At 35.0% G+C, this 24357-nt stretch overlaps 1 protein-coding gene across 2 annotated transcripts in view; it reads right to left on the bottom strand.

Annotated features, from left to right (window-relative positions):
* The window catches only part of LOC120854866 (sodium channel protein type 2 subunit alpha), a 149304-nt gene that overhangs the window by 7762 nt on the left and 117185 nt on the right, over positions 1-24357 (bottom strand). For both annotated transcript variants that reach the window (XM_040229255.1, XM_040229254.1), the window contains exons 18-25: positions 20749-20869; positions 16673-16827; positions 15352-15525; positions 11804-11926; positions 10320-10601; positions 8724-8777; positions 3397-3534; positions 2921-3025 (exon numbers count right to left, since the gene is read on the bottom strand). In XM_040229255.1, coding sequence (XP_040085189.1) covers positions 2921-3025; positions 3397-3534; positions 8724-8777; positions 10320-10601; positions 11804-11926; positions 15352-15525; positions 16673-16827; positions 20749-20869 — 1152 coding nt within the window. The remainder of the gene's footprint in view (positions 1-2920; positions 3026-3396; positions 3535-8723; positions 8778-10319; positions 10602-11803; positions 11927-15351; positions 15526-16672; positions 16828-20748; positions 20870-24357) is intronic.

The following is a 24357-nucleotide window of genomic DNA, read 5'->3' as shown; positions in this document are numbered from 1 at the left end:
TGATTTCCACACCTATCTTTTTATATATTACTCCAAAATCAGTGGAGGACTCAGTCCCTTTTCCTCTGTAACCTAATCTACACTGTTTTTGAGCCATATCCTGTGCAGTTTTATTCTATATTTATTCCTTTTCTCTTCAATCTCTTCCTCTCTAGAATTGCTGCTTTGCTCTGAAACTAATCTCTCAATCTTTGGAAACTTTACTACTTTAGAAAATTTACTACTACTTCTAACATTCATTCTCTTTCAGAATCCCCTTTTGATTTTCAAATTCTGTAAACTAGCATCTCCAGTTGTTTTTTCCATTCATGTCCCTACTTCTCATTCTGTGTGACACCACACTTCATCCAGCGTGTAAGGCAGAAACTCATGAGTCATCTTTGTTGCTTCCTTCTTCACTTCTCATATTCAGTTAATAAACCTTTTAATTTCATTCTTATGATAGCTCACAAATCCATTTTATTCATCTCCACACCACTCTGGTTCAGGCTATCACCCCTGAAATAGTTCCACAATGAGTCTATACTGCACACACTGCCTCTGTCAATGCTGGTTCGGTGACAGTCACAACACCCAAACTGACCAGGTTCTGCTCAATGGCTTCGCTTTGCTCTAAGGACAAAGACTTGTCTTAATGTGGCCTAAGAAGCCCAGAAAAGTCTGGACCATCCTAACTTGTTCATTCTCACCATGTCCCAAATGAACCCCCACCCTCTGCACTCCAGCCTCACTGGCCTTCCTACTTCAGGACCTTCACATATACATCCCTCTTATCTTCTTACATGGCCTATAGACACTTCCTCATTCTTCAGGCCTAGGCTCATGCTCAGTAAAGCCTTCTCTGATTAATCAGCCCCTTCTTTCTTATCAGCTCTCATAGCTAAATGGATTCTTTCCTTCTAGGATATTTCTATTTGTTGGTGTGACTATTTGATTACCAAATAGACCCTCTGTTTAGTATTTAATTCCAAATGCTTAGCATTATACATTGTAAATGAATGACTGAATTAATTTGCCAGATTGTTGCCAATAATATTCTAGCTAAATGCACTAATCATTTCCTGTGCATCCCTACCCGTACTAAAGTAAATCTACATGTTATCTGATGTAATTAAACAGCCATTAAAATTTTTTCTCATTATCTACATGTATGTGCTGCCTTACTAATAAATCTCACTCTTTCACTGATTTACCTCTTCTATAATGGTGAAGTGCACAAGGCTTCACACTTAGTACTTTTTTTTTTTTTGGTATAATTATCTTTCAAAAATGAACCTATGCTTTAGAGCTCAACTGAATTATGTACGACAATGACAGCTCTAAAATCTTTATCCCATATTCATCAGACCTAATCTTTCCAAATGCCTTTACGGGACTTTCAGTTACATTAACAGAATCAATAATTTCACAAAACATTAACTGCTTTACATTCTTTATTATCTATATGTCCTCCCTCTTTTCCTATATCTTATAGGTTCCTCATCCCACTGAGCCTTCTTATTGACTCATTTATTTCCAGTCCTATTGGCATGACCCTATATTGTGGACTCAACTTGTATGTAAGGGTTCATCTTCTTGTCTAAGGCCCAGCATTACTTTGTCTCTCACATTTTCCCATCAGTTCAGTTCAGTTCAGTCGCTCAGTTGTGTCCGACTCTTTGTGACCCCATGAATCGCAGCACGCCAGGCCTCCCTTGCCCATCACCAACTCCAGGAGTTCACTCAGACTCACGTCCATCGAGTCAGTGATGCCATCCAGCCATCTCATCCTCTGTCATCCCCTTCTCCTCCTGGCCCCTCATAAGAGTCTCTAAAAATCTTTTTCTTCACATTACCATGCTGTTCACTTAACTATATCGTATTTTTACTTGGCTAAATTAAGATGGATTTATTCGGATTCATAGTGAGCTTGACTCATTCAACCCAGAAAACCTTATGTTTCCTACTTACTATGTCAAAAATATATCGCTGTTCTCCACTGCAATATTTATTTCCCTGACTTTGGAGTGTTTGTTTTTTCATATAAGTCATTACTCTGCTTTTCTCCTTTACCCATTCAAGTTGTATTATTTCTCAAAAAGTAGGCTCAAATTATACATTCCTTATGTTTTGTCCAATATTACTATCTACTTTCTTTGGGCTTTTGGCTATCTTACAAACAGAATAGGGGTATGGCCAGTTTTAGGATAGCTAGTTTTACATCATCACTAATGGAGTCATAGAGTCATGATTTCTGGGGAACACTTGATTACCTTTTATCATGTATACCTTCAGAAACGAGTTCTGAAACATGAAAGAACTCAGGGACTCTTCTGACAACAATTCCTTGCAGCAACCAAACAGACCAGTAGCCACTGGCAAATATACAATTGCAATCACCATAAAAAGCCATAGAGAATGATGTCATCTGATTTAGGTCAAGATGCTTGGAGGAAATAGGAAATTTTTCTTAAAAACCAGGAACAAACAAGACCTATGACTTGTTTCATTAATGATTCCATTCAATCTGCAGAGCTGGAAAGAATATGGGGCATATCCAAGATGTATCAATTATCCCAATTGGTCCTCACTGCACTCTGAGAACATTCAATATTTCTACACTATGTATATATGAATATGTTTTCTTCTCTACATTATTAGAAGCTCCTCAGTGACATCAATCCTATGGAATAATATTGGTATATAAGCCTGAACATTTTTACTTATATATATTTTATGTCTGTGTATAAAATATATTACATAATTTCTACACATTATGTATCTAAAAAATACCAAATACTTAGACTATTGAGGCTATCTGGTCACATTGCTAAGGCAGAAACTGTTTTGCAAATACACGAAAATTAGTATCTAGCAATTTGGGCTATAAAAGTGATAGATGACATAGCTTTTATTAATGATGAAAGTATGCTATTCTTACAGCAGGTCGAGGTATGGGTTTTTGTGGTTTCTTTGAACCCAATTTTTTCATTGCATTGTAGTATTTCTTCTGTTCTTCTGTCATAAAAATGTCTTGGCCTCCAAAGTAAAGAAATGAAAGGAAAACTTGTAAAAATCATGTTCTTTGCTAGCTATAAAATCCATATTAGTAATTGTGTCAAAAATGTCTCCACATTCTATTCTTAAATTACTAACTAACATGTATTTTAGATATGCATATATTCAATGTGTAAATTAGTCAGATTTCTGTACTGGAAATATCAGTACTTTCAGATAGCTGATAGTAATTCAGCTATCTGAATTATCAATCACTTAAAAACTCATAGATGATTAGGTCAACATAATTTCTGAATTTTATATTCTTTCTTTTTGATGACTGCACTTGGAGCCAAAAGGAAACAGTGTAATATGTTTAGTTAACACTTTAGGGAAAAGATGAAGTTTTAGTATACTTATCTTTTTTTTCTGCTGGTTGAAGTTATCTATGATGACACCAATGAAAAGATTTAGAGTAAAGAACGAACCAAAAATAATAAAGATGACAAAATACAGATACATGTACAGATTGTCTTCATACTTGGGTTGTAATTCTACCTACAAAATATAAAAAATGATAACCATTAGACCTAAAACTTGTTTCATAGAAAAGACATCAGTGAATTTTCAATTCTCAAAGCATATCTCTATCACTGGAAATTTTTTAAAAGTTAAACAGATTTTAGGAAAGATCAAGTTTAACACACTTATTGAAGAGTCTCCAAACTCTTTCATTGACTTTAGAAAATGAAACAACTCATAGAAAAGTCTGAATAATTAAAATTCATTTCACTCAATAAATGCCTAGGATATGAATGCACTTTTAAGACCCCAGTGGGGCATGCAGGGTGAGGACTTCCTCTTCCTATAGAAGAGATGCTACAGTTACACTAGTTTATGTTAAAAACTTCCAAATTTTACTCTCTCTGACTCAGTTTCTTCATCCGTAAAATGGAAAAAAACAGACCAACTCTAACATGGTAGTTCAGAAGGCTAAATATATTACTATATGAGAAGTGTTAGAATAGAACCTGGCCAATAGTAATAGGTAAGAGTAAGGGTTTGATTTCTGTTATATATTTCTCTTGCTAGACTAGAATTATTACCATATGTGTTGACATAAGTACATCAGTAGGATCTTTCCATTCTGAAAATGAGTCTATTGATTCACTGTACTTAGCAGGTCTTAAGGACTGTTTCTGTAACAATAATGTGCTCTCTTATCCAACACAGTTCTGTTTTTTTTTTTTTTAAGTATGAATAATGTTGATAATGCTCAACCTTTTAAAGAAATGAAAGTGAAAGTGTTAGTCACTTAGTTGCGTCTGACTCTTTGCGATCCCATGGACTGTAGCCTGCCAGGCTCCTCTGTCCATGGAATTCTCCAGGCAAAAACTCATTCTATAAGGCCACCATCACCCTAACACCAAAACCTGACAAAGATGCCACAAAAAAAGAAAACTACAGGCCAATATCACTGATGAACATAGATGCAAAAATCCTTAACAAAATTCTAGCAATCAGAATCCAACAACACATTTAAAAGATTATACACCATGACCAAGTGGGCTTTATCCCAGGGATTCAAGGATTCTTCAATATCAGCAAATCAATTAATGTAATTCACCACATTAACAAATTGAAAAATAAAAGCCATATGATTATCTCAATAGATACAGAGAAAGCCTTTGACAAAATTCAACATCCATTTATGATAAAAAAAAAAAACTCTCCAGAAAGCAGGAATAGAAGGAACATACCTCAACATAATAAAAGCTATATATGACAAACCCACAGCAGACATTATCCTCAATGGTGAAAAATTGAAAGCATTTCCCCTAAAGTCAGGAACAAGACAAGGATGCCCACTTTCACCACTACTATTCAACATAGTTCTGGAAGTTTTGGCCACAGCAATCAGAGCAGAAAAAGAAATAAAAGGGATCCAAATTGGAAAAGAAGAAGTAAAACCCTCACTGTTTGCAGATGACATGATCCTCTACAGAGAAAACCCTAAAGACTCCACCAGAAAATTACTAGAGCTAATCAATGAATATACAAAGTTGCAGGATATAAAATCAACACACAGAAATCCCTTGCATTTCTATACACTAATAATGAGAAAATAGAAAGAGAAATTAAGGAAACAATTCCATTCACCATTGCAATGAAAAGAATAAAATACTTAGGAATATATCTACCTAAAGAAACTAAAGACCTATATATAGTAAACTATAAAACACTGGTGAAAGAAATCAAAGAGGACACTAATAGATGGAGAAATATACCATGTTCATGGATCGGAAGAATCAATATAGTGAAAATGAGTATACTACCCAAAGTAATCTACAGATTCAATGCAATCCCTATCAAGCTACCAGCGGTATTTTTGACAGAGCTAGAACAAATAATTTCACAATTTGTATGGAAATACAAAAAACCTCAAATAGCCAAAGCAATCTTGAAAAAGAAGAATGGAATTGGAGGAATCAACCTGCCTGACTTCAGGCTCTACTACAAAGCCACAGTCATCAAGACAGTATGGTACTGGCACAAAGACAGAAATATAGATCAATGGAACAAAATAGAAAGCTCAGAGATAAATCCACACACCTAAGGACACCTTATCTTTGACAAGGGAGGCAAGAATATACAATGGATTAAAGACAATCTCTTTAACAAGTGGTGCTGGGAACACTGGTCAACCACTTGTAAAAGAATGAAACTAGAACACTTTCTAACACCATATACAAAAATAAACTCAAAATGGATTAAAGATCTAAACATAAGACCAGAAACTATAAAACTCCTAGAGGAGAACATAGGCAAAACACTCTCCGACATCAATCACAGCAGGATCCTCTATGACCCACCTCCCAGAATACTGGAAATAAAAGCAAAATAAACAAATGAGATCTAATTAAAATTAAAAGTTTCTGCACAACAAAGGAAACTATAAGCAAGGTGAAAAGACAGTCTTTAGAATGGGAGAAAATAATAGCAAATGAAGCAACTGACAAACAACTAATCTCAAAAATATACAAGCAACTCCTGCAGCTCAATTCCAGAAAAATAAACCACCCAATCAAAAAATGGGCCAAAGAACTAAATAGACATTTCTCCAAAGAAGACATACAGATAGCTAACAAACACATGAAAAGATGCTCAACATCACTCATTATCAGAGAAATGCAAATCAAAACCACAATGAGGTACCATTTCATACCAGTCAGAATGGCTGCAATCCAAAAGTCTATAAGCAATAAATGCTGGAGAGGGTGTGGAGAAAAGGGAACCCTCTTACACTGTTGGTGGGAATGCAAACTAGTACAGCCACTATGGAGAACAGTGTGGAGATTCCTTAAGAAACTGCAAATAGAACTGCCTTATGACCCAGCAATCCCACTGCTGGGCTTACACACCGAGGAAACCAGAATTGAAAGAGACACATGTACCCCAATGTTCATCACAGCACTGTTTATAATAACCAGGATATGGAAGCAACCTAGATGTCCATCAGCAGATGAATAGATAAGAAAGCTGTGGTACATATACACAATGGAGTATTACTCAGCCATTAAAGAGAATACATTTGAATCAGTTCTAATGAGGTGGATGAAACTGGAGCCTATTATACAGAGTGAAGTAAGCCAGAAAGAAAAACACCAATACAGTATACTTACATATATATATGGAATTTAGAAAGATGGTAATGATAACCCTGTATGCAAGACTGCAAAAGAGACACAGATGTATAGAACAGTCTTTTGGACTCTGTGGGAGAGGGAGAGGGGTGGGATGATTTGGGAGAATGGCATTGAAACATGTATAATATCATATAAGAAACAAATCACCAGTCTAGGTTTGATGCAGGATACAGGATGCTTGGGGCTGGTGCACTGGGATGACCTAGAGAGATGTTATGGGAGGGGGGTTCGGGATTGGGAACACATGTATACCTGTGGCAAATTCATGTTGATGTCTGGCAAAACCAATACAATATTGTAAGGTAAAATAAAGTAAAGTTAGAAAAGAAATACTGGAGTGGGTAGCTATTCTTTTCTCCAGGAGATCTTCCCGACCCTGGGTTCTAACCCAGGTCTTCTGTACTACAGGTGGATGCTTTACCATCTGAGTCACCAGGGAGGCCTTTTAAAGGAATGTTTACCCATTTCCCATTCCCCAACCCCACCCCCAGCATACCAGAGTTCTTGCAGTTCTTGTCAGTACTTGATATTGTCAGACTTTTAAATATTGCCAATCAGGAAAGTATGTAGGTAATATTTAATTTTGGTTTAAATTTGCACTTCTATCTTGACTAAATGAGAGTAAGGGTGGATAACTTTCCATACTTTTAGAAGGCAATTGAATTTCATCTTATGTAAGGTGTTTGAATCCTGAGGGATTATATACTAGTATGACCTCTGAAGAACTGATGCTTTCAAACTGTGGTGCTGGAGAAGACTCTTGAGAGTCCCTTGGACTGCAAGGAGATCAAACCAGTCAATCCTAAAGGAAATCAACATTGGAAGGACTGATGCTGAAGCTGAAGCTCCAATAGTTTGGCTACCTGATACGAACAGCCGACTCAATGGAAAGGACCCTGATGCTGGGAAAGATTGAAGGCAGGAAAAAAAGGGGGCAATAGAGAATGAGATGGTTGGATGGCATCACAGACTCAATGGACATGAGTTTGAGCAAACTCTGGGAGATAGTAAAGGACAGGAAAGCCTGATATGCTGCAGTCCATAAGGACGCAAAGAGTAAGACACGACTGAGCATCTGAAAAACAAAATACAATAGTGTATGCTAAGTTATTAAGGAAGAAACTGAAAATAATTTGCATGTCATATAGGTTATTGATTAAAAAGGTGGAGAGAACTTTGAATTAATCAAATAGGTAGGAAACTACCACATAAAATGAGATAATGTAAGAAAGCCTTTAACAGTAAGTGGTAATAAATTATAAATTATTGATATTATTCAAAAGAGCCTATAAATGGGACTCCTGATAATAAAAGAGATAAAATGCAGGGTGTCAAGCTCTTATAGTTTCTTTTTTTTAATAAGGTGAAAAAAGTTCAGGAACTCTCTCTAATTTACCACCTGTTTTTGGTGTCAGGGATATAACATCTTGAGCTTAATTACTATGCTCTGACAATATATGAGAAACCAATCTCTTTTTTAAAACGTGATTTCCTTCCTTATTGTTAAATAGTGAGAAATTATATGGAGATTACCACAAAAAATTTCCAAAGTGCTGATGTGTGTAAGATACATTATGAAAGCCCTTTCTATCATAAAATTTAACTTTTCAAAAAGAAATATGATTTTTTTTTCTTTTATCATTATTCAGACTTTCCTATCACAAAAAAATATCAAAAGCTGGAGGAAATCTGAGACAGATGAAGAAACCGTCTGTAAGAGCTTTTAATTCATGGCTAGAACTATTAGAACCAAAAATAAAATGTCTCTATTTACAAATAGAACAAAGAGAATCTACAAATTTTTAAGTGCCATTCTAGACACTAGGAAAGATATGTTAGAACATTCACAGTGAACAGAGAAACACATTCAAATCAAATTTTGGAAGAAGTGATGTAAGGTTGAATGTTTTATTTTTCTAATGTAGATATTCTGTATAAATTGACCCATGGTTTTATTTTATTGACAATATCAGTAAATTACAACACTGTAGAAATAGTCACTAGATCTAATTAAACAGTTTTCCCTCTAAATAGACTTACATTTCGTGAATCAACTGCTGCATACATGATATCCATCCATCCCTTAAAGGTGGCCTGAAAAAAAAGTCACACCATTGAATTTTTTCCCCTTGCAAATTATAATTCTAGAAGAGACTAAATATCAAATTTATTAACCAATATTTATTCAAAAACAGGTATATAAAATAGCTTGAAATTAATATTTAAACTCTTTTGGCAAAGTTTTAAAACATATGCATTGAAAACTCTTCCTTCATGTTCTTTCATAACATCTTTCTATGTGACTTTAACATCTATACTTAAGTCATGATAGATTATAACAATGTGCTATTATAAAAGCAATTATCAACAACCTTTGACTCTTATGTATATATACAAGAATGTAACATGAAATAATTTCACATATAGTATTACCTTCAGACAAACTGCAAAATATGTTGCATTATTTGATCTTAAGGTTGTCTTTTCTGCTTATCTTTTCTAAATGATATTATCACCAACCACCAATCATGATGGTTTGTTCTTGAAATTGCCAAACATACTATTTTTAGGCAATTACTCTGTAAGAAGAAACTTTATAATCCAAAAACTATTATACCTAACTGCAATTTACTCTTTAAAATTTTTGGTTGAAGAGACATAGTAATTCTGAAGACAAGTCATGCACATGAGTTTTTCAGTTTCTTAATGCCACAGGTGGAGAAGGCAATGGCACCCCACTCCAGTACTCTTGCCTGGAAAAATCCCATGGATGGAGGAGCCTGGTGGGCTGCAGTCCATGGGGTTGCTAAGAGTCGGACATGACTGAGCGACTTCACTTTCACTTTTCACTTTCATTCACTGGAGAAGGCAATGGCAACCCACACCAGTGTTCTTGCCTGGAGAATCCCAGGGACAGGAGCCTGGTGGGCTGCCGTCTATGGGGTCACACAGAGTCGGACACGACTGAAGTGACTTAGCAAAAGCAAATGCCACAGGACCCTGCAGTATTCATCTAGTGTTGGGTATCGTGTTAGTGGATCAACTCAGGGAGTGTGTGAACATGGCTTAGAGTGGTCAGTTGAGAAGCTACATGGAGTTTTATGAAATTATAGCAGGCATAATAGACTTGATAGGAAGCTTTTCATTTGCAAGAGAGCAATCTCCCTATCTTAAAGCATTCAAGCAACAGGCAGTAAGATGGAAATCAAGGTAGGAGTCCCTGTGAGGGGAATATTTGGTTATGGTGTTTGTGAAAGTTGGGTGAGTGGAGACTTGCCAAGGGTTTAGATACTGTCTGGTATCTGAGAAGAACAGAAATCTACCACCCCTCCCCCTACCTTTCCAATCCATCCTCGGGCCAATGCCTCTACTTTGCTCAGATTGGGGAAGACAGTGGGAAACTACATAGAAATTTCAGTAACAAAGACTTGTTTTGGAAACCTAAGGCACAGTCTGGGAGACTTTAAACTTTATACAGCCATCCAGTCTCCAACATGGCTCAGAAAGACAGTTCATCCATGATTAAGGAAGAATCTAGGCAGATGGGCTTAAGGAAATATGTATTGTAAACAGTGAGTAAGAATCTTATACTCATTTTAGTAACACATCACAGTGAATAATAAAGTGGTTACTTACTACTTGAAGTAGAGAAAGATACCCAAGTCCCACATTATCAAAGTTGACTTTCACATTCTTCCACCGGGCAGTTTGGTTGCTATCTATGAGGGCCTTACATTCACTGTAGTTGTTGACCACGCTGACATCAAACATTTCTCCAGTGGTGTAGTTAATACAGTGATAAAACTTGCCAGCAAAAAGATTCACTCCCATGATACTGAATATCAACCAAAAGATCAGGCAAACCAGAAGTACATTCATTATGGATGGAATGGCTCCTAAAAGAGCATTGACAACAACCTGGCACAGCAGTGAGATGGGAAGAGAAGTGAAAAGAGAGTCAGGTCTATAGAAGAACTCGAAACTTAGGTCATTGTACATGAAAACTCAACAGAGAAAATATAAAAATCATTCTAGTACTGAAAGCTCGATTCTCTTTTTAAAAAGTTAAAATAGCTACTATAAAACAGGTTTTTAAATTGGTAAACTGAAAAGAATTTAATAGCTAGCCATTCCTTTCTATGATACCATGCACACACATTTACAGAAGCACATATATCTCCACATATTTATTATCCATTTCTGGTTGCGTTTACAACATTCAACGAAAATCCTAAGTAACTATTTTTAAATATCACAAAACAATACCTAAAAGTTCCTTTTTGAATAGCCAAACCTACCTGGACAGGGCATCATCGTTTCCTCAGTGCTGAGGGTATGTAGTCTCAGCTTTTATGCCTCAGGGGATGACAAATGGCAGTACAAATGCCTCCCAGTTCCTTTGTACCACCTTTCTAAATGAGTGTTAGATTTCCACAGCTGACCTACTTTTTAGCTAGCTCAGCCTTTGTTTGAGAGCAAAAAGGCCAGGGTTGGACTTTAAAAGGCTCAGAATACATCATATGGAGAAGGGAAGAAAAATGATGAGGAATGATTTGGTGGTTTCAAATTACGGTGAGTGGGATTTCCTTCGCATTTATAAACTGGAATGAACATAACTAATGTTGACTCACATCAGAAGTCTACACAACATGCTAGAAATTTCCCACAGAGTAAAAAAGTCTACGTAGAGGCAATCTCATTGCTTCTAATTAGAAGCCATCATTCAGGCATTATGTTGTGTGAGTGCCTCCAACAGTGTCATTTATGGATGTCTGACAAATATTACTGATTGATTGGTTACATGAATATGAATGTAGAAGACAAATTTAACCTGGATGTGTCCCATTTAAGGTTCAAAACAGCAGTTTATACTCAAAGTGTTAGTCGTGTCCGACTCTTTGTGACTCCATGGACTGTGGCCCACCAGGCTCCTCTGTCCATGGAATTCTCCAGGCAAGAATACTGGAGTGGGTAGCCATTCCCTTCTCCAAGGGATCTTCCTGACCCAGGGATCGAACTTGGGTCTCCTCTATTGCAGGCAGATTCTTTACCACCTCAGCCATCAGAGAAACCCTGTTTTCAATTATAATTCCAACAAATACTAAAGCATTTGGTCTTACCCTCATTCCTTCAAACCGGGATAAGGCTCTCAGTGGCCTCAGAGCTCTTAGTGTTCTGAGGGATTTGATGGCACCAAGTTCTGAGTATCCCAAAGCATTTGCAGTTAAGCTAACCAATGAGACCTATACAGAAAAAAGTAACACAATTTTCTTATTTATAGGCAAAAAAGCTTACACAACTCAGCCTTGCTGTTTGCAATAAACCAGTTCCAAAATTTTAGTGAGTGTCAAAATCACTTATTGCAAACACGATGGCTGGCCAAGGTTCAGATGAGACCTGAGAATTTGCATTTCATTAAGTTCCCACTTAAGCTTAATGATACTGGCCAGTGAACCACATTTTGAGAACTACTGCTATAAACTTGATGAAAAAGCAGCAGCAATATATGCTCTTTTTATCAAGATTCCTGACAAGAAAATTTAAAAGAATTAAATGTAAAGAAAGAAAAAGAATGACACCAAAATGAAATTTTCATCTATAGATTTATAAAACTGTATCATTTCTCATATTATTTAGCTGACCTGAAAGAGAAAAGAAAACCTAGTACAAGTATGCAAGCAAAGTGTGCAAGATACAGTTGACTCTGAATATAAACATACTCAGAAAGATCTAGATTTCTAAACAGTGGTTTAGTCTTGTAAATGTCAGTGTGAAGGCCTAAGATCATTAATTAGGGAAAACTGAAATCATTAAGTTTAAAAAGTTGAGATTTTAGTATAACTAATTAGAAATGGTCGGAACAATGTTTTCTTTAGTTATTTATATTGATGGCTAATGTAATGTTGATATAAGTTGTAACATCACAGCAAAAAAAGAAAAGAAAAACTGCCACAGGTGGCACAGAAATGTCTGATTTCCTTTGAAAATACATAGAAAACCCGTTAAAACTATATAAGCTAAAGAAAATATATTTTCTCCTAAAGTTCACCTGAATTTCAAAAGCAGGAAAATGAAAACAGATGTGTAATATAGCTTTTAAGAATATGGTGTTAGTGGTATTACATTTTTTTAAGAGAAGTAAATGAGGCATATAAAAATATTTTACAACACAACTTGATTTATTCAAACTAATTTTCCACATGTAATATGAAATAGAAAAACCATTAAATTTGGAAAAAATTAATCTATAAAATTTTCTTAAGGAGTTTCTATATTTTTCCTAAAATCTAAATTTTTAGGCTTTGCAAATCTCTTAAGACAAATGAAAGATAAAGTTACTGAATTATCATTTATTGTGAAGATTTTCTAGGTATAAAACATGAGGACTTATAGTACTTCATCTTCTCTGAAGACAGAATGAAAAAGAGATAGGTATAAATTAAAGAATGAAAAATAAAAGACATAAGAATAAAATTCTGAACAGGGGCAGTATTTATTAGCTAAAGGAGTAGTAAACATTTAATTTTATGTGTCTTGTGTTGGTGAATATGAAAAGGAGATACATGTAGATCTTCTCTTTCTGGTCTTCTCTTTTTGGCCTCTAAATAGTAATTTTCTTCCATTCCATCACTGACATCTGCAGCAAATTTCTTGGGTGAGCTTTTCTTGTCACTTTCCAATAGAAGAGTATCTTTGAGAACTCTTCAATAGCTTCTTTACTAAATCACTAAATCATAGATCTATTAATAAATCTCTTTGAATGGCATCTCAGGTCCTTCAACCTCTTCTCCAACTTACGTTTCTTATCAGCCAGTTACAAAGTATCAGCCAATTACTTTCCCTCATCCTGTGGCACAGAGCTTATCCTATAGGACTACTTGGTGGTTGAACAAGCCCTGCTTGGCATGTAGCAGTGTCTTCAAGGCTTTGATGTCCTTGCTTCATCTGTACCTGCTGACATCCTTCAAATGCCAGTTCACATTGCACTGCCTTCATGAAGCCTGTGCTTCTTCCTCAGCGAAACAGATGAAACTTCTAATAGAGATGTCATCTCCTCATTGTATACATATCTATCCTCACTAGTTGCCTGTAAGCTCCCATAGTCCCAGAAAATCACATACATATTTGTCTCTTCCATAGGAAATAGATGATTGATAAATATGTTTGACATAAATCAAGGCATTAATTAGCTTAATGTATTATCATAATAATTTTCTTAAATCCAAGAAGGTAAACCTCAGAATACACTAGGTAACATGAACAGCAGCTCACACATTTCTCTTAAGATTTTCTTTATATTTAGGTAGTATTGACTTAATGCCTTTATTTTTACATGGATATAGTAAACATAAGATATTTTTATTAAAAATTTACAGTGTATCATAATCACAGGCAGAAAATTAAGTATCATCTATAATCTCATCATATGAATAAAAGAACTGGTATTGCCATGGTATATTTTTCTTTTGCTTGTAGTGCTCAAACACATGTGATTTAAAGAATTATTGTCATTTTATTGCCAGTAAACTTTTGATATAATTCTGCATGTAGCTTTATATGTTAATATAAATAATAGGCTTGCTTTATGCAGATTCAGCAAAAGGAAAAGATATTTTAGTCTCTTAAATTGAAAAAAATCTCTATTTCTTACAAATTTTTTCTGTTTGGTGACTAGAAAGCTCCTACTAAATTAAGTTGAATATTTTTCACCTACAACTATAAAAACTAACTTTCTCCATGAAAGAGTCCATTTTTCTCTTTTTCTAGTATATGTAAATTTTATATATCATAATATTTCTTTAATTACCAAGGAGTTATTATAATCAACAGAATATTATCTTAAAGTTCAGTACTTAAAACACACATTTTTCTTGCCTAAAAATTTCAGTGTCTTTCTTCTTAATTAATCTGAGTATCATTCTATCCCTTTTCTCCAGGTTTCCTGGCCCTTATTCCCTCTGGCTCTCCTAGTTTTTTCCTAGACAAAAGGCCTTAAATTTCTAGATAAAATTAACTATTAATTTAAAGGCATTTAAGAAATATATCTTCAAAATTAAATAAAATTGACTTTTAAAATTTTGTCTGGTTAAGATCTTCAAAAATTTCCCTCAGAAGTAAGGGAATAAACTCATATTCATACTTTTTAAAGCTTCTTACTTTCTGGCACTGCATTTATTAATATATTATTTTCAACACCAATATAGTTTCATAAAACTCTTAAGTAATTGGCCCATAGCTAATCTGTTTCTACAATCATACAAATCAATAAGTGTCTCTTGCTACTTGGACTTTCATATTCCTTTGTAATTACTAATCCACCTGTGGGACACACTTTGCAACAGGTTCTGGAGATGACAAAAATGCTAACATCAAAGATGCCCGTGAAGAATTTAAATACAGTTATATGTGAGAGTGATAAAGCAAAACTTCTACATTTATATATTGCTTTGCGTAACGGGATTTTAAATATTAATTTAACTATTTTGTCTGTGAAACTCTGGCAAAAAATGTTTTGGGGCATTTTCTTATTGGGAAGATGGGACCCATCATTTATATTTGGGGTCTTGCAGTCGTACTGAGTACCTACTATGTGCCAGACACCAAGCGAGGACTAGAAGTTACCATTTACATGCCAGTGAAATGAAAAAATAACATGCAGAATACTCACATCGACGATCAGGAAATCTAGCCAGCACCAGGCATTGGTAAAATACACTTGAAAGCCATATGCAACCCACTTGAGAAGCATTTCCAGGATAAATATATAAGTGAAAACTTTGTCAGCATATTCTAACATGGTCTTAATGGTTTTTCGCTGTTCAATATATATATCTTCAAAGGCCTGTAAATGAAAAAACTCCACTAAATTTCATTTTCATAAATTGTCTCTAACTGGTATTTTATTAGAAAATATCATGCTTGCAAGCATCTTTTCAGGTGCCTAAATCTGGAAGACTTCATGCTTCCCAGAGCTGCATTTTGCTCTATAGCTATCTATATGCAAGTGACTCTTAACTGGGCATTTCAGTCAACAAATTAATTCAAATAATCTTTAAATTTTGGTATCAGAATATCCCATCAGAGCTTAAAATTTCTGAAACACTGCCAGCTACTTCTGTCTACAATAGGAGGCACAAAATCATCTGCAAGCATATATGCTTTGCTCGGTGCAGAGTTCCTTGACTGTAACCCTCAAACTGTAACCCTAAACCCAGTTAGTGATGAAAATGTAAGGCAAGGAGTCCCCTTAGCTTGGGGAAGGGGCAAGGACTAGTCTTTTGCTTTCTTTATCTCTCTAGCTCAATCTGAGCATGAATATAGTTGTCGGGAACCTCCCTTTGCCACTGTTCTGCAGGGCTCTTTGGAAAGGGCAAGGGAACTCATATGCAGGAGTCCCTGGGTCTTCTGGAATGAAAAGAGCATTTGTCTATTAATAATTCAATCCCTTTACAGGAAAAACTATCAGGACTTGGTGATCTGGATCAAGGAGAAAGGAGAAATTGGTTTTTATTTTTGTTGGTTTTTTGACCATTCTGTTGAGCGAAATCAGATATAAAATAAGTCTGTAATGATCTCACTTTGCTACTTGTGGGTAATTTAATCTATTTACCCTTCAATGTGGATGGCACTAGTGAACTGGCAGGAACACAGCAATGGAGCTTATGTTAAGCATATTGATATTTAGCTGATAATTCCATACCCTGTCTACATATTGATTCTTAATAGGAACTGGTGCTGATGACTAAAAGAAGGGTCGTTCTTTAAATATTCACAAAAAATCATACTGATCTAAATTTGATTCCATCTCAGGCCTACAGCAGAACAATAAAAGTTGCTACTTAGCCAGCCTCTCACACTGTGCTAAAAATATCATACAATGTCTCTCATCTTCACAAATACCTTCTTGTGAAAACGTGCAATAGGAGGTTGATTGAGGGGAAAGGTAAAGGGTTTCAGGTAAAAGTAAAGGAGCAGCTCATGTTACCTACCAGTGCCCCACTGCTGACCAGAATCATGAAGACAATGAAGGTTTCGAACCAGTTATGCTCCACTATCTTATAGCAAGTTTTTCTCAAGTTCCACCAGAGTTTCCCTTTGCCTTCTTCTATGCTTATCTGACAACACTTAAACTTCCGCACACAGTCTAAAATATGTCAAAGCAAATGAAGAAAAAATATCATTCTTTGATTATGCATATTTGTGTGAGTGTGAGATTCACCTACATTATTACCTGATACATTATAAACAAGTTTATTTTTTAAGATGGCTTTCAGTTGTAGACATAGAAATCATCTATACATTTTAAAATCATTCATCCAAAAACTATTTTTTAGTGCTTATGGGGCTAGTATAATGGTCTAATAGTATAGTACAATGTATTACATTATAAAACCTCAGTATAGAACAAGAGAAAGAAAGAAATCACCAAAGGTTAGTATTTCCATCCTATCCCTATCCTATAATTCCACTCATATTTGAACTTTATATGTGATTTCTAATTAGTTCACTTAATGATACAATGTAAACATTTCCCTTTTAGTCACAAGTAAATAGAATTTTGGAAAGTTTCACAATACTTCTCTAAATAAGATAACCAGAGATAAACAAGAATTGATATAAAGATCCTACTATTATTGAATATGTATGTTTCTGCACCTCCAGCCATTATCAGCAATAATGTAACAAACACCTTTGTGGTCTACTAGAGCAAAGGCTTGTCAACAAATATTTTTTGCATACCTGTTTATTCAAGGAATTATACTGGACAGTTATAATACTAGAATATGCAAAACACAGTGTCTCTCTAAAAACAGTGTGCATTTCAAGCAGGGAAGATTTGTCCATAGATATCATAGTTATAGAAAGAAAAATCTTGTTAGAGGAGTTTACCAGCAGGTTAACTCCTAATACTGAGCTGTACAGAAGTGGATTGGGGGTTAAATTTTGAAGGATGTGTTGGAATCAGGTCTAGTACATAGAGCTGCAAAGGAATGGAGAAGCAGTGGCAGGGAAGTTTGGAAATTGTATGAAGCAGAAAATTGGGAATTACCACCAGAAAAGACAGCTACAGCCAATCTGAAAAGGACCTGAAAGATTCAGTTAGAGAACTTAGATTTTGTGTGCTATCTAATGGGGACAACACTGAAGGGTTTATTTGGGGGTTGTGAAGATTTACCTGATAAGAATATTGATTCAAAATGATCTATGCCTGTACAAGGCATGAGATGGCTAGAAGACAAAAGATGGACAAGTAGTCAAGAGCCTAGAAGATTCAGCCAATGTAACATGAAAGAAAGTGGAAACAAGGGTGGTGGTGGTGACAATGGTTGGGGCCAAAAGAGTCTCCTAAGTTGACAGGACCTGGCAGCACATGTATATGGGGGTGCTGAGGTGTGAGAAAGAGAAGATTCCTGACATAGAGGTTTAACTGACAGAGAGCTCTTGTTCAATGAATAGAAAAACGGAAACCTCATTTTGAAGAAGCATAGTATTTTAATGCACAGATAATTATCAGATGCTACTTTCTAATGTCAGCCAGGTCATATACTTTGTTTCATGAAAATGTAATGAAGCCTTCTTAAATATTATTAGTTTCTCAAGTAATAAATAAATAGCATATATTTCTTGTTTCTTTGAGGGTGATCTTTTTTACATTTCTGTCTCCCAAAGGATTAAGAAGAGTAACATGCCTTGAAAATATTTGTTGTAATGAACTAGATGGAACTGAAATTAGTTTTTTTTCTCCTAAAGAGGATATGACATGAAAAAATACTGTTCAATATAAAAAGACCAATGTTAGTGGGAAGGATAAAGGCCGAATTTGGGACACTGGTTCACTTCTGAGAGGGAAGCAAAGGAAGAAATAAGGAAAGGGTACAAAAGGGGTCAAATCTGTATTTGATTTATTCTTAAACAAAAAACCTGAAGCAAATACAACAAAAATATTCAAACTGTTAAAGTTGGTTGGTGGTGGTGCTGCTGCTAAGTTGCTTCAGTTGTGTCCAACTCTGTGCGACCCCATAGATGGGAGCCCACCAGACTCCCCTGTCCTTGGAATTCTCCAGGCAAAAACACTTGAGTGGATTGCCATTTCCTTCTCCAATGCAGCAAAGTGAAAAGTGAAAGTGAAGTTGCTCAGTCGTGTCCAACCGTTAGTGACCCCACGGACTGCAGCCTACCAGCTGCCTCCATCCATGGGATTTTCCAGGCAAGAGTACTGGAGTGGGTTGCCATTGCCTTCTCGTTGGTTGGTGAGTGTCTAAGTATTTTTTATTATTGTGTTCTATAATGTTATGGTTGGTTACGCTTCAGACTGAAATATTTTTTAACTTCACAAAAAACAAATGTTGATATTACCATAAATATTATTATTAATATATTGTGACCCTAAAAATAAGCTAATTGCCTGGGAAAGAATAACAACTAATGTTACATAAATTATTTTTGTGGTATATCTAACCTCTTGAATGTTTTGTAAAGTCGTAATTTTTTTTCAAAATCAACTAACTTCACTGAAATATGTGCAGAATTTTGGAGGAAAGAGTGGAAAAAAGTGGCTTCCCTCATAACATGCTGAAAAAATATCTCTTCCTCTGAAATAATTTAAAAATTGACAATGAATACATAAATATTTGTTTTCTCTAATGCATTCAAGTCCAAAAGCAATAGGTGTGTGCAACCTACTCATCTGCAAAACTCTTAAATCTATTGACATCAATTTTGACACTTGCATAATCACATATTTTTAAAATTAGCTTAAAGTTCAAATTAAACAGCTTTAATGTTCTTAAATGAAATGAAAATGAAGGGAACACTTCTAGAATTAGTTGTAATTAAATAGCATTACTACCATCATTATTAAAATAAACATTTGTTTAAGCATTTATTATATGATATTGAATTGGGGGCTAAGACATAGGGTGAATTATTAAATAGATATTAACCAAAAAATGAGTTAAGGATGAAGTGATTCCTAGGGTTTTAGAGAAACAGTTCTGTACCTACAATAGAGATTTGTCATGGTATGTGCTATTGCACTAATATTTTATGCCTCTTTGTTTGTAGTACACTCCCACATTGAATCCGGATTGGCACTTTTGCTTTGGTGAACAAAATTGAGAAAACCTGATGTAAATGGAGGATAGACAAGTGCTTGGCATTTAGGCTTCCTCTCTCACTCTTTTGCTTTCACCATGAGAACAAGCCTGGGCCAGTGTGTGGATGGAGCTGAGTCAGGCAGTTGTCTCATCTAAGACCTCAGCCCTATGACTAAGCCCAACCAGGATCACCAAAATCATCTTGCCAGCCATGGGCTTGTGAGCAAAGATACATTTTTTGTTGTCTGATAAGTTTTGAGTGGTTTGGTACACATTATCGTTCCAGAGATAACTGATCCGCACCTCAAATAACATAATTTTAGCTTTCTTCACAAAATCCTGTTAATATGACTCCAGTGATATGGTGCCCCATGCTGTATCACTCAATATATTTTGATATTTCATTATTGATTATCTAGTGTCATTCAGAACTAATAATATATATTTGACCTTGACAGATACAGGTAATTGTTATTCATGGACAGTTCCTTTTTAATAACATAACCACATTTATTTAAGAATGTGTTCCAATATCAAATGGCAAAGTGTTCATGGACAGTTTTAAATGTAATTAATCAATTCATACCATTATAACCTGACAAAACAGTAAACAATAAATTACTCCTTCAAGTTAAATTTTTTTCTTTTATTTTTTAAAGGTAGAAGGAGATATGTATGATTGGTTTTCTTGCCTATCAAAGATTCAACAAGGCCACCAAAAAACCCAGATAGTTAGCAGCATTTCTTAGAGTAGAACAGGATTCACAAAAATAAAAAACTGGATCTGATGCCATAAATTAAATCTTCATTTTTCAAAAATCATCTATGCTTTGATATAGAAAAAGCAACCAACAAACGAGTAAATGTACAGTTGCTGGATACCTATAGAGGATTAGAATGAACCAGGGAGGGAGGAAAGAGATGGCTAGATCAGCGAGGTCTAAGAGCGTACATGCTGTGCTCCTCACCTTCCGTAAAACAGGCTTCAGGCTCCAGAGATTCTTCAGGCTCAGCTTCAGGTTGTTCCCCCTCAGCGGGAGCTCCTATATCAACTGTGCTGCCTTCAGATGAACTAGTTGCATTTAGCTTCTGAAAATCAATTCCACAGAAAAGCTTTTAAAATAGTTTCTTTAATCTATAATATAAAAATTCCAAAGGTGTGCCCTTAAGTCTTCTGTATTCATTTCCTTGATCTGTAATTTAAGAATATCTTAAACATAATGCCAGTCCGCTTTGGTAGAGGTGGGGGGTCACAAGATTAGATACAGCACCACAGTATTTTTTTTCCTTTAAAAAATGTGGTGCTAACAACTTAAATAATCTTTGATTAAGCTCCTGTATATACAGAGATTCTGAAATAAAATCATGCAGAGCTTACATAAGCTGCCAGAGTCGTATGGTAGTCTGTGATCTTGCTTTCGTGAAGCAGTTTAGTTGGTTTTATTCTAAAATTGTGACCCAACCAACAGAAGCTGCACAAGTGTATTTTCATGTCAAATGCAGAAAAGATTTGATCAAACGCACATAAATAGCAAAGTCTAAATTTATCCACTTTTCATTGACATGAAAACATATACCACTGGTTGTTATTAAATATATTCTCTAATTTTCTAATTCTGAAAAGAGCAGCACATTGTTAGCTTTATAGCAAGAGCTGATTGTTTGCATTCTCTTTGGCCAATGCACTCCTGTGTTTCATTGTGCATTTGGAAACTACTTGTTACTCTGGCACTCTTACCTCTCCAATTAATAAAGGCAGAAATGAATCTTTGGTTGTTGTTTTGTTTTCCTTTAAGTTAAATCAAATACCACCGAAAGAAAAATATAATAGAAAGAAGTTGTTTTAAATCTTGAAATGCAACAAACTTTAGCCAAGTCAGGTCGTTCATGGGATCAGCATAAACGAAGGGATCCAGTCTTTAACCCGGTCTTAAAATGCTGCAGGAACGACACAGGGCCAGGTATGAGTGCCACATGGAATCAGAGTAGTTTGGGCCACAGCATTCTCGGACCTGTTACAATGTTATTACTGTTAGTGTATAACATTAGGAAATGGCTGAGCTGATAGGAGCTACTTTATAAAGGGGATGAGGTAAGCACATGGTATAATGAACATTGAAGTATGTTGAACCCATTCTAAAATAGATGTTGTAGTCAGTACTAGAAACATTTTATTTATATTTGGGCTAGGGATTCTATGGACTTCCCTAAGAAGCTGGTTCCTTTATTTTCTGAAAATAATTTTCTTTATGTAAAATATTTCCTTGGCATAGTGGTGCTGATAAAGTAAAAATATACACACTATAGATATAACAGAAAATACTTTTGTGTGTAATTTAACAATACCACTGATAGAAGCATAAATATCACATGTCTCCTCCATTATAACTAGTTCAGGTTTATTTTTAAATTCAACCAAACCATTTAAAATTAAGGATTACATACTAAAAGGCACTTGAAGTTTATTGATTTCTTTTCTAACTACCAATTATATCACAACACTGAACAGATACTCAATTATAAAATCTTTGTTTTTATAATTTGAATATACAGTATTCTTAGATGAAATATTACATGACTTTTTCTAATTTCCTATCCTTTAAGCTAAATTATCCTATTAATCTTATTTACATGAAGATGTTGCAGTATTTGGGACCTGAAATATTGATTATATTATTTACTGGATATTGAAACATGACATAGATAATCAGAATAAGTGAAGCTTAGTTATAGCTAATCTAACTATAAACAGCCCAAACAAGAAATGGAAAACACTAGGAAAAAGGATCACACTTTAATTACGGGTTGGTTAGGGATTAGGGGATGATTCTAGGTTTGCTGTACCCCACTTTGCCAGGATTCCCTAGAGAATTTCCTTGATGATCCATTTTCAGGGCACTCCATACTGGTGAATGGCTGCAGCAGAACTTGCAGCAGTCCTGGGTATATATAGCTCAGGTACTCTCTAAATATTCTTCAGAGAAGGTGGAGGGAGGTTCAGGATAGTAGGAAAAAGGTATACCAGTGGCCGACTCATGTTGATATATGGCAAAAATCATCACAATATTGTAATTATTTTCCAATTAAAATTAATTTAAAAAATTAAAAATGAATGAATGAATGAGCTTCTTCATAACAGAATGAAGGCTAGCCCTTGATAGTGACTAGCAGAAGTCACCAGACCTCATTCCGTGGAATCTTGGTTTAAAATATTCGGAAGTTTCAGATGATCTCTGTAACATCAACTACAATACCTTTCATTTAGTGTGGTGTCTTAGTACCGACACTGAATTAATAGATATCTTTCTAGTTGAAGTCAGATATTTGTATAGTTAGAGGTCAGATTATTTTTTTAAAGGTGCAACATAAAAGTTTTGTGTTTCTAGAATATATATCTCACCAGACTTTACTCTCCGAAGCAAAGATCATGCCTTGCCATCTCTGTATCCCTAGGAACTATCACTAATGTTTGTGTTTAATAGATGTTCACTGAATAAATGAATGAATGCCCAATTCGGGAACTCTTTTATTCTACCACTAACTACTTCTAACACCTCCTATCTTTTACATTCATATTCAAGGGAATACACCTAACATTCTCACATTAGTACAGAGAAACACAAATCTCTTCCAGATTCTAACTTACGTAAGTAATGACCAATGACCTTTAGAACCAGAAGTGCTGTCTAAACATCAGGCTTCCAATTAATCAAACCTAAGATGAAACTATAAAATAAACTATTAAATAAATAAACTGTACTTTAATTCTGAAGTCAGGAGAACTAACACTAACTCATTTTGACAATGTTTTTCCTCTTTCTACTCTATGTGCATGGATCTACAATCCCAGCAGTAAATGGAGTCTCTCTAAGGAAATCTGATCCTTCTCTATCTTCCTCCTCAAGTGGAACAGCATAGGAGCTACCTGTTACATGTATTACTTGAATACCTTTACTTGGTCTACAAATTAAAAAGCTAGGGTACACATTAATCCTCAACCAATCCAGTGTCTAGTTAGAGAAAGAAATGTGGCTTTAATTATCTTGTCAAAAGGCATACTGAAGTTAGTAGCTGGATTCAAGATCTTCTGTATCCCACTTTGTTAGGATTCCCTAGAAAACTATTTGATGATTCATGAGTTAAGCCAATCTTTATCAAATTTAAAACATTTAGTAGATGTGATGTGTAACTAAACATTGTTGGTTCAAGATAGGGCTTGGGATACTGTTGATTCCCAGGTGTCATGACCATGAACTTAGTATTGGTTTGTTATAGTCATATTCTTATATGTATTGATATAAAGTTAAATATACATTGGGACATTTCATTAAAAAGCTTACTTTAAATAACAATCTTGAGATGCAGGCAAAAAATTCTGATTTATAAAACCTTTCCTGACAACATCAATTCAATGAATTTCTTAAAATCACATGAGGCAAATATCATAATATTATAAAATGTGTTAACTAAAACAGTTAAAAGGCATAAAGAGTCTATAAAATCCAAATGAGTCAAATTAAGAATATAAAACTTTTCAGCTTCAGATAAGGTCATAATCATGATTAATTCTAACTACA

This window comes from Oryx dammah, unplaced genomic scaffold (assembly GCF_014754425.2).
Source record: "Oryx dammah isolate SB20612 unplaced genomic scaffold, SCBI_Odam_1.1 HiC_scaffold_27, whole genome shotgun sequence".
Taxonomy (NCBI): Eukaryota; Metazoa; Chordata; class Mammalia; order Artiodactyla; family Bovidae; genus Oryx; species Oryx dammah.
This window is presented reverse-complemented; position numbering and strand designations above follow the sequence as displayed.